This window comes from Vitis riparia, chromosome 8, assembly GCF_004353265.1.
Source record: "Vitis riparia cultivar Riparia Gloire de Montpellier isolate 1030 chromosome 8, EGFV_Vit.rip_1.0, whole genome shotgun sequence".
NCBI lineage: Eukaryota > Viridiplantae > Streptophyta > Magnoliopsida > Vitales > Vitaceae > Vitis > Vitis riparia.
Genome location: NC_048438.1, coordinates 11,068,921 through 11,079,818, shown reverse-complemented (window position 1 = coordinate 11,079,818; position 10,898 = coordinate 11,068,921). Strand labels below are relative to the sequence as shown.

General features: G+C 37.8%; 2 protein-coding genes across 2 annotated transcripts; one reads left to right on the top strand and one right to left on the bottom strand.

Annotated features, from left to right (window-relative positions):
- The first annotated feature begins 426 nt into the window (after positions 1-426).
- LOC117919967 (probable inactive receptor kinase At5g58300) lies at positions 427-2,854 on the top strand. The gene is given in 5 exon segments (XM_034837292.1): positions 427-1,600; positions 1,603-1,824; positions 1,988-2,083; positions 2,086-2,248; positions 2,250-2,854. Coding segments are annotated over 5 exon segments (1,995 nt in total). The 5' UTR covers positions 427-447; the 3' UTR covers positions 2,611-2,854.
- Positions 2,855-2,997: 143 nt separating this feature from the next.
- Positions 2,998-10,501, bottom strand: LOC117919969 (myosin heavy chain, embryonic smooth muscle isoform-like). Its single transcript, XM_034837295.1, has 14 exons — positions 10,334-10,501; positions 9,966-10,235; positions 8,399-8,443; positions 8,214-8,276; positions 7,991-8,035; positions 7,813-7,875; positions 7,600-7,662; positions 7,319-7,381; positions 6,996-7,058; positions 6,141-6,200; positions 5,203-5,343; positions 4,879-5,019; positions 4,591-4,686; positions 2,998-3,798 (listed from the first exon to the last, which is right to left on the bottom strand). The coding sequence occupies exons 2-14, from the start codon at positions 10,191-10,193 to the stop codon at positions 3,232-3,234; spliced, it is 1,638 nt and encodes a 545-aa protein (XP_034693186.1). The 5' UTR covers positions 10,194-10,235; positions 10,334-10,501; the 3' UTR covers positions 2,998-3,231.
- Between the last annotated feature and the right edge of the window lie 397 nt (positions 10,502-10,898).

The following is a 10,898-nucleotide window of genomic DNA, read 5'->3' as shown; positions in this document are numbered from 1 at the left end:
AGAACATAATCAAAATATAGAGGCTCTAATACATACATGTCAAAGATCCCTATTTCTTAAAGATTTTGAAGGAGTAAATCATTATGCAGAATATATTATGAAGAGGACAGATTAATATGTTCCTACATATTTCTGATGTCAAACTGATTTGTATCAGTAATAAAAAAGATTTAGTTTTCTGGTTGAAAAATCATAACTTGGTTTTAGGAGGAACAAGTACATTCTTTTCTATCTTTTCCTTGAATATTTTTTCATTGTGTGCATATCTTCTGCAGGACTTCTTTGACTTATTTTGTTCCAAAGAAGTATTAGATCATGTGGGTGTCTTAGTACTTACTGAATCAGAGCGGGAAAAACACTATGTTCTACTATTGTGATTAGTGTTCTATGCAATTCTAATTTTTTCTGTGTTGTATGTGTTTACAGGGGGAATATGATCTGTTAGTAATGTTCAGTGGTCTTTGTTACAATAACAGGGGCCAGGAAGAATTGCTGAAATCTCACTTCCAAAATCAACTCCATAGTCTCCATAACAGACGATTCTCTATGAAGCTACACTCTTTTGCAGCATTACTTTTTTCCGTACTATTGTTTCTCCATCAAACTATTGCTGATCTGGAGTCAGACAAACAAGCACTCCTTGAGTTTGCCTCTGTTGTCCCTCATGTTCGCACAATCAACTGGAGTCCGGCTACTGCAATCTGCATCTCTTGGGTTGGCATCAAATGCGATGGTAACCGTGTAGTTGCCCTCCGGCTACCTGGTGTTGGCCTCTATGGTCCCATTCCAGCCAACACACTTGGGAAGCTGGATGCTCTTAAGACCCTCAGCCTCCGTTCCAACCACCTCAATGGGAATCTTCCATCTGATGTTCTGTCCCTCCCTTCTCTGCAGTACATGTACCTCCAACATAACAATTTTTCAGGTAATATTCCTTCCTCTCTCCCACCCCTGCTCATCTTGCTTGATATCTCCTTCAATTCCATTGTGGGCAACATTCCAGCCACAATTCAGAACTTAACGCATCTCACTGGATTAAACCTCCAAAACAATTCCCTAACTGGGCCCATCCCTGTTATCAACCTCCCAAGGCTTAACCATGTGAATTTGAGCTATAACGACCTTAACGGTTCAATTCCATATTTCTTCCACAAGTTCCCTGCTTCCTCTTTTGAAGGGAACTCTCTGTTATGTGGACAGCCACTAAACCATTGCTCTTCAGTCACTCCCTCGCCTTCTCCTTCCCCATCTTCCATACCATCCCCAGCAACAGTTTCTCCAGAGCCAAGAGATAGCAACAAGAAGAAACTAAGCATAGGGGCTATTATTGCCATTGCAATTGGGGGTTCTGCAGTGTTGTGTCTCCTATTTGTGGCGATACTGCTATGCTGTCTGAAGAAAAAAGATGGTGAAGGTACTGTCTTACAGAAAGGAAAGTCCCTGAGCAGTGGAAAGAGTGAAAAGCCTAAGGAGGACTTTGGGAGTGGGGTGCAAGAGCCCGAGAAGAACAAGTTAGCTTTCTTCGAAGGCTCCTCCTATAATTTTGATCTTGAGGATTTGTTGAGGGCCTCTGCAGAAGTACTGGGAAAGGGAAGCTATGGACGGCCTACAAGGCCATCTTGGAGGAGGGAACAATTGTGGTTGTGAAGAGGTTGAAAGAAGTGGCAGCGGGCAAAAGAGAGTTTGAACAACACATGGAGATTGTGGGGAGGGTCAGTTGCCACCCAAATGTCGTGCCTCTTCGTGCTTACTACTACTCAAAGGATGAGAAGCTCCTGGTTTATGACTACATAACGAGCGGCAGCTTGTTTGCACTATTGCATGGTATGCTCTATCCAATATCCTTCTGTTTTTTTCTGTTCTTTCATTCCCCTGAATATAGAAATAGAGAAACACGTAAATGCTCTTACTACCTACATAAGAAAAGTGACTCTTCTCCCAAAATAATTCCTCATTCATCACATCTCTCTTATTCTAATGATTACAGGGAACAGGGATCCTGAGAAAACACCGCTGAACTGGGAATCCAGAGTAAAGATTGCCCTTGGAACTGCAAAGGGTATTGTTCATATCCACTCTGCCAATGTGGGAAATTCACCCATGGCAATGTCAAGTCCTCCAATGTCCTCCTCACCCAAGACCTTGATGGCCAAATCTCAGATTTTGGCCTGACACCTCTGATGAACTACCCTTTGGTCACATCTAGAAGCCTTGGTTACCGAGCTCCTGAGGTGATTGAAACTCGGAAATCTATCAAAAGTCCGATGTTACAGTTATGGTGTGCTCCTCCTTGAGATGCTTACAGGCAAAGCACCAGTACAGTCACCTGGGCGTGATGATGTGGTTGATCTCCCAAGATGGGTCCAGTCTGTTGTTCGAGAGGAATGGACGGCTGAGGTGTTTGATGTAGAGCTGATGAAGGATCAAAGTTATGAAGAAGAGATGGTGCAAATGCTTCAGATCGCAATGGCCTGTGTAGCAAAGATGCCAGACATGAGGCCTAAGATGGAGGAAGTTGTTAGGCTGATGGAAGAAATCCGGCCATCAGACTCAGAAAACCGGCCATCCTCCGACAACCAATCCAAGGGCTCCACCGCACAAACCCCATGATGGATTTAGCCTAGCTGCCCCAACTTCTCATTCCATTCCTTAAATCTCATTCAGGCTGTGCAGAATGTGTTCAATTGTGCAATTTCCTTTTAGGGTTTTAGCGTGTCACCAAATTTAACTGTATCATTTTTTTCCCCTTCCCATGATTGTTGTAACAAAGATGTTTGTGAACCGTTCTGACTTGATTAATGTTTGGTGTTGGTGTTTCCAAACTATTAAGTAAATGCATTCATGATTTTCTAAATGGATTACCTCGTATTTAGTCATTCAATGGCCACCAGACCGATCCATATAGACCCATTGCACAATTGCAGCAGGGCACCTAAAAAAATTGAATGGTATGTAAAAGGTCAGCATTTCATCTCTTGATTAGCTTACATTGTGTACTATCATGTAAAAGGATGTATAAATGGCCCTATTAAGATTCATCTGTAGTCACAAGTTAAAAAGGATATATCATTCCTTTGATACAAATGTGGTCACTTGTATACCTCCATATTGAAGTAGAGATTAAAATGGTGAATTACGGCTGCACTGTCGGGTTTGTAGAGCTTTTCCCGACCAAATCAGCGCCGCTGACATATTTAGCAACAAAAGATATAAACCGGAATGGAGCACCGATCAGAGGAGCATCTGTGATTGGCACTGTGGTGTTTCTGTCGTTCTCAGCAGCCTGCAACTCCAGCTCCGAGCTTCATTTTCATCTAATGGAATTTGCACAATTTCTCCAGAATCGTCTGTTTCTGAAGAGTTTGGAATTACTGCAGTTTGTTCAACGCCCTCGATATCAGCACTGATCCTCTCATCATTCATCGGAACAGCTTCTAGGGGGCTCTTGTCATTGATTGGAACAGCTTCTATGGACCTCTGGTCATGGATTGGAACAGCTTCTTGGGAGCTCTTGTAAAGCATTGGAACGGCTTCTAGGGACCTCTGGTCATGGATTGGAACAGCCTCTTGGGAGTTCTCATCATGCATTGGAACAGCTTCTTGGGAGCTCTGACCATGGATTGGAACGGCTTCTACAGACTCCATCCTCTCACTTGATGCAGAATTGTCAGTGGGTTCAGACATGTGATCAGCAACACTGGAATTTTGCAAAGTACCAATCTTTTTGTCGAGTCCAATTGCTGAAGAAAGGCCAGCTGCTACTCTTAATTGATCAAGCTCAATGTACAACTCATTCACCTGAGGAACCATATAGCATGAGCATGAAATCTGATGAAAAAATTAGGGCCCATTTAGGAATATTTTCAAAACAATTCTTAAAATGTAGTTTTTGAAAATAGCTTTCTTTATGTTTTTTAGAACAAAAATTTGTTTAGAAATTTGAAATTTTTTCAATTTATTTTCTATATATTCAAATATTTTTTTAAAAATAACTTTTATCTACAATTATTTTTTAAAACCACATCAGAAAATAAATGAAAACAATTGAAATAAAATTTTTAAGTGTTATTGGAAAACAGTCTTATCTTTAAAACAAGTTCTCAAAAAACTGTTTTCTGTCGAAAACAATTTCCTATTTTTAAGGACAAAAAAATTGTTTTTAAAAAAAGTTATCAAACATGCTCTTGGATACTACTAGCAACAAACCATCTAGAATAATGCTTCAAAGAATTTCAGCCAACAGCTAAATTCCATGACAGAGTTACATGACATGTCACAAACTGTTGGAGCCGCAATCTGGAAAAAGCATTTCAGTGAACTAATAATTTTTTAAGCCTTTGTCACCCAACTACTACTTGGAGTCAACCACACAAATCTGGTTATGCTATTTGACTCTGCTTGTTTCCGGTAAAATGAACCCTCCCATGTTGTAGAAAACAGAAAATAAATGTGCATATGCATAAAGACAATCTACATGAACAGCAGCAACCCATATAGAAGAAACTTTTAGATTCATTCATTTTTTTTCCTTTTGGAAAAGGCGTCAATAAACTGAATGGACAGAATATCCCAAGAGAGGTAGTTTATTACCTTCTCCATGAGATCAGCATTTTCAGAGGTCAATTTCTCAATCAACACAGTGGCTGCTTCCGTCTGGGGGTTCAAGTCCACATGTTTAGAAGCATGCTGCATTAGACATACAATTTTGTCACAAACTTCATGACTAGATAAGCGTCGTCCTCTTAATGTTAAGAGTTAAATCACATGCAGAAAGTACATTTTGCACTATTATAAACATGTTGGGCAGGATAGCTCACATTCCTAACAATGCACAAGAATCAATACATGCCCAGGGAAAAGCGGGTGCAGGAAACAAACCTTTGTGATTTCAGTTGATGCATGAGCAGAGGAAACACTCCCCTCAAGCTCCTTAATCTGCAAGTGAAGACTAGATACTTTTTCCTTCAGTAGTTGGTTTTCTTGTAGGATATTGATCCTGAATTCTTCCAACTCCATTACCTGCCAGGCGTTGTTTTTAATTTCCATGACTAGATAAGAGTCCTCTTAATGTTAATAGTTAAATCACATGCAGAAAGTACATCTTGCACTATTGTAAACATGTTGGGGGCAGGATAGCTCACATTCCTAACAATGCACAAGAATCAATACATGCCCAGGGAAAAGCGGGTGCAGGAAACAAACCTTTGTGATTTCAGTTGATGCATGAGCAGAGGAAACACTCTCCTCAAGCTCCTTAATCTGCAAGTGAAGACTAGATACTTTTTCCTTCAGTAGTTGGTTTTCTTGTAGGATATTGATCCTGAATTCTTCCAACTCCATTACCTGCCAGGCTTTGTTTTTAATTTCCATATCAGAACAAAAATAGAGGCTTCTTATTGAGGGGTCTTGAGCAATGAATAAGACATGCATGGAATACTAAGGACCATCATTTACTGGTAGAATAGGAAAAATAAATAAATAAACAAATAAACAAACCATGGAAGAAAGGAAGGAAACAGAATATGAAAATGAAGGTTTCCATAAATCCCCATACATAACCTTATCAAATGCCTTCTACAGGAAGAAATATTTGATAATGAAAAAGAAAAGATGTCTAATACAACAAATTGTTACATCATCCACCCAGAACTGTTTCATCGTATAGAACTTTAAAGTAAAGTAACCGAATATGCAACTTATCTTTGCCCTTATGTGCTCCTATGGTCAGAATACTATTCCTAGCGCCTCTATCAGACAGGTTCAGCAAGTCCAAACACAAGAATGCCACCACATGCTACCTACTTATAATAAATCATTGCTGGTAAAAATTATACAACATGCATTTATCAAGAGTATTTTCTCCAGAAAACTGTGGGTTCTTCACACGCCACATACAGCTTGGGACTGTCTGGTTCAGCTAAAACTTAAGTTTAAAAGGTGTCAATTTCTGAAAAGATGGAAATAACTCAAGGTAACAAGAATCTCTAAACTAGGTGCACAACTGACATAAGCACATACAAGTATCCTTGCAGACTCCAGTAGGTAGATATCCATGTTGATGGTTGACTGATACCCTAAGTTCCACAAATCATATGAAGTAAATCCTTGATACAAAATATTTAGGTTAATAAGCTATATACCTGCCCCTGTAGTTTTCTGTTTTCATCATTCAGGCTAGAAATTATTTCTCTGCTTGAATTCTGTCAAAGAAGAGAGATTTAAATTAGAAAAAACACATACTCGTGCCTTTAATTTTCAGTGTTTACACATAAATGAAGAGGGTGAAAGTGGAAAATTATAAATAAAAAAATAAAATAAAATAAAATAAAGATAAAAGTAAAATATAAATACAATTTCGATACAAAAATGAGAGGGAAGAAGCTCATAAAAAGTATTGCTGGATGCAAACGAAGGGGTTTACCATCAGGCTTGTGATCCCAAAATTTTTAGGGTACTCTTATGATGTGTTAGTTATCCACCCAAATCCTTCAGTACATAATTTACCATCAGGCTTGTGATCCCTAAATTTTTAGGGCACTCTTATGATGTGTTAGTTATCCACCCAAATCCTTCAGTACATAATTAGTCATCCAATCAAATGATGTTCCAGGGCATGTACATCCATGGGTGTTTATTTATTGATGTCTTCATATGCATGGAGATAATAAATCAGTTTCAGGTGCTGTTCCATTCTTTTACTCTATTATATTAGGGGACATGTGCCAGGGCATGTACATCCATAGTGTTTATTCATTGATATCTTCATGTGTGGAAATTATAAATCAATTTCAGGTTCTGTTCCTTCCTTACTCTCTTTGTATTTGGGGACAAGGGTAATCCAAATTTATTTTATTTTATTTTTATTATTATAACAATGAGTTTACAAACAACATTTGTTCTCATTAGTAAGTAACTATTCTTAAAAGTAATTGGTGAAGGCAACAACAATATCAACAACAACAACAACAAAAACAATAATAATAATAAGTGATTACCTCCTTTAGAACCCAGGAATTTCTTTCTCTTTCTTGATGTTCAACCTTTTCCTCTAAACTTGCCTATAAACCATTTTAAACTTAATTTAGTAATGCAACCCACATTTTTTTTTCCTCCCCAAAAATAACTTAGAAGAATGCACATGACATAAATCCATACAGCCACCTAAAAGTAAGGGGGGAAAAAATTATAATGCTAAACAAGGGTTGCAAACAGCAAAGTCATGAATTATATTTTTCTGCAAGTGACGAGAAAATTTATTGTGAGAGGAGGAGATTGCCTTTGTTAAAGCAAGAGAACTCATGAAGTGAAAAATAATTACCCATTTCACACTCAAAGTAGAGTTTTCATCTAGCAACTGCTGGATTTTCCCTTCCAAGGTAGCCTGCATTTCAGAAGTCAATAACTCATTAGATTACCAATACATCTGAAAGTTCCTAGAAAACCTGTATATACCAGGGTCCAACCCAAAAACACAATAGGCAGAATCTTGGTGAGGAAATTGTTACTAAAAGATAAGTGAACAAGATTATTTCCAATATTTATGTGGATGCCTGAGCTAAAAAATCTACAATTATAACCCTGTCACCCAATTCGGATCACCTCTTTTTGAATCCAGGAATGCTTTTCAGTTTGCAATTGTACAATTCTCATCTCCAGACCAGCCTGTAAAAACAAGTAGAACAGTTATACCATTGCAGTATGAAAAGTAAATGACTTGCATCTAAAAAGTTCATCAAAACCATTGCCCGGTCTACACAACAAGAAGACAAACCAAAACGCATCCCACCAAAAGGGGGAAAAACTTTACGGTACCTCCTTTTGCATGTGCAAGTCATTTTCATCTTGTAATTGTTTGATTCTCTCTTCTAAGGTAGCCTGCAAAAGCCCAGTTAGTTACAATATGCCAGACAATTAATGCAATCTGAAAATTACATAATCACAATATGGAAAGTAGAAAACAGGCAACTGGGTTAACCAAAACCACGCTCACCTCTCTTTTCAACCATTGCTTTTTGTCAGCTTCAGCTAAAATGGACTGTACAACCAAATTTGAAAATGAGTGGAAGGTATTAGCACAGGGCAATGAAAGGAACCACATGTGAAAAAATTCTTCAAACGATTGTGAGTCTATTATCTACAACCCCCACAACAACCTCACCCCAACAAAAGAAAAATACACACACGAGCACAAATAATAAACAAATTCATACTACCTCTTTTTGTGTGTGCAACTCCTTTTCATTTTCTAACTGTTTGATTCTCTCTTGTAAGCTAGCCTGTGAAAAATATGGTCAGTTACTCTAGGCCTAAAATCATGTTAGGAATGCAAGATAGAACTCATGTAATCGCAATATGAACACCACAAAACACATGGCTGAATTAACAAATCTATCCTCACCTCTCTTTGCAACCACTTTTGTTTCTCTGCTTCAACTAAAATGGACTGTATGGTTTAAGATAAGGGACAGAATATTAGCATAAGGCAACAAGAAAAAAAAAAAAGCGCAAAAATGCACCAAAATTGAAAATTCCTCACAAAAGAAAAAATACTTGATCAATATAATACATATGGAAAACAAAACTCAAAGAGGTTCAGATCAATCAGCATATACCATTATAATAGCATCTCAAACCAACCCCAGGAAATGCTAATTTCTAATTCCAGATTCCTGGTTAAACTACTTTACCGGATTCTTAAATACCAGGTAAACAAGGAGTCAGTTATTCATAATTGCCATCATGAAAACATGATATCTCTTAAGATATATCTGACTAATGTGTCCATTTCTCATAAACTCAACAGGTCTGTGCAAAAAAGAATCAATAGTAATTGCATTTACACTTCCATCTGGCCCAGTTAAAGGAACAAGAAACTGAAAAGATGATGCTGATGTGCATAGCATGAATCCAAAATAACAATCTCACTTCATCAGCCAAGAAGATAATGATATTTGGACTTTCACCTTTGCTAAGCTCAACCTTTTAAACTTTGGGAACCACCTATCTTTGGTGACAACAAAATTTTGACCAATCTATGTTGTGTGATATACATGCACCAACTTCAGCAGAGCATTGTGAATATTATGAATTCCATGGTTTTTCATACTAGACGTATTTGGGCTTTGTCACATGGGGAAACATTCTCTGCTCTTGACTCCACTGCATGTTTCTAAATAAAGCATTAAATGCAACAGGGAAAAATATGGAGGTTCACAGCATTTTTTTTTCAATATGAGAATCAATTAATTCCATGGAAAAACTAGGTTATGATCGTACTTGTCAACTATAACATATTTTTGTAAAATGCAAATGGAATAATACATACATAAAAATGAAAAGATAATGGAAATTTGATACTGATAGCCTTATCTGTTAAGGTATACTGACCTAAATTTCCAATCTTTCTAATCAAAAACCTTACTAGATTCACTTTAAAACTCACTTCTTGCTTTCCCTATACAGTTATTTTCAGCTATTTTCTGTTTAATGGTCATCCAGCGCATGTCCTATGATTTTATAAACTGATTATATAACTTTTGTCAACCTAACATGGGTAACCTTTCATCATAGCATCTAATAAATTTGATTCCATGGGTATGAATTAAAACAGTTTCATTTGATACGCATAAATAATTGGTTTAAATGTGAATTAACAAACAAATATATGATTCCATGTGTATGTATGATTAATTCAATGCCAATGCATTAGAAGCGAGTGTGTGTTTGAGGATTTGCATGACCTGCTGTAGGACATAGCTAGCATCAATGTCAAATGCACCGCAAATGTGATGCTAATTTATATTTCCTAAAAACACATGGAGAAGGAAACTGGATAACTTTAAACCCCCGCAACTATAAATGCAATCATTTTTTTATCAGATGCAATAAGATCGACACAGATAATATCGACAATTTATCCTCATACGAAAATGCCATATAATGATATTGATTAAAGCCGCACTTACACTATCAGTACCATTGGCGCAATGTCCATTCAGATCTACATTCTCTTTCTGAACATCACCATTTTGAACATCGGCAATCGAATCTTGGTTCCCATGAGTCTGCGTACTCAAATGATTCTCATCCAGAGACGCTATTTCTTCTCCAACCCCAACCGCCGGACCTTCACTTGCTTTATGTTGCTTGTTCTTCTTTTTCTTGTTTTTCTTCTTCTTCTTTTCATCCTCCATTTGATCAGCTCAAAGCCGCTCGATTCACCCCAAATGTTTCACCTGCCACCACATTTATTCAGATCGGCACATTCTTCAACAAATCCGAAACCCTAACCTTGCAAACAAACCTATCCTAATCGGGAAAAAAATTGAAAAACCTCCAAATCCACTTCAGAATCTTGAAATTGCGTTGCAGGAGCTTAGACACTTACGGGCAGATCCAAATAATTTGCAGTCGAATCCAGATACGCACGACTCAGATGGACAAAAAGAAAAGAAATGAAAAGTAAAAAATAAAATAATAATAATAATAATAATAATAATAATAATAATAAAGCCTTTCGCGAGAAACAAACAGAAAGCTGTGTAACGGCTTCAATTTTGTCCAAGGCCTTTCAGTCCAGAACGTTTAGGTAGGGATTATGCCAATCGCACAGTCTCAGTTGATCTGATCGCGACAATTATATAGTGAGTGGGACCAACGTTGCGTGGGTCCGACCTTTTGAGGTGGCAATATTTCATTGGCCATCTTTAGGCACGGGAGAATTGCGAATCGGGGAACAGTGGTCCGGATTTCCCAATTTCTCACGAAAACCATTTTCCGAGAAATTAAGATTGAAGGTGGAGGTTGACTTGGCGGGCTTCCGAGTGAAAGTCACGAGATCACCGACCGAGTTCCTGTCGAGAAGCCGTGTATCTTATCGAGACCCCGTCAACCCATAC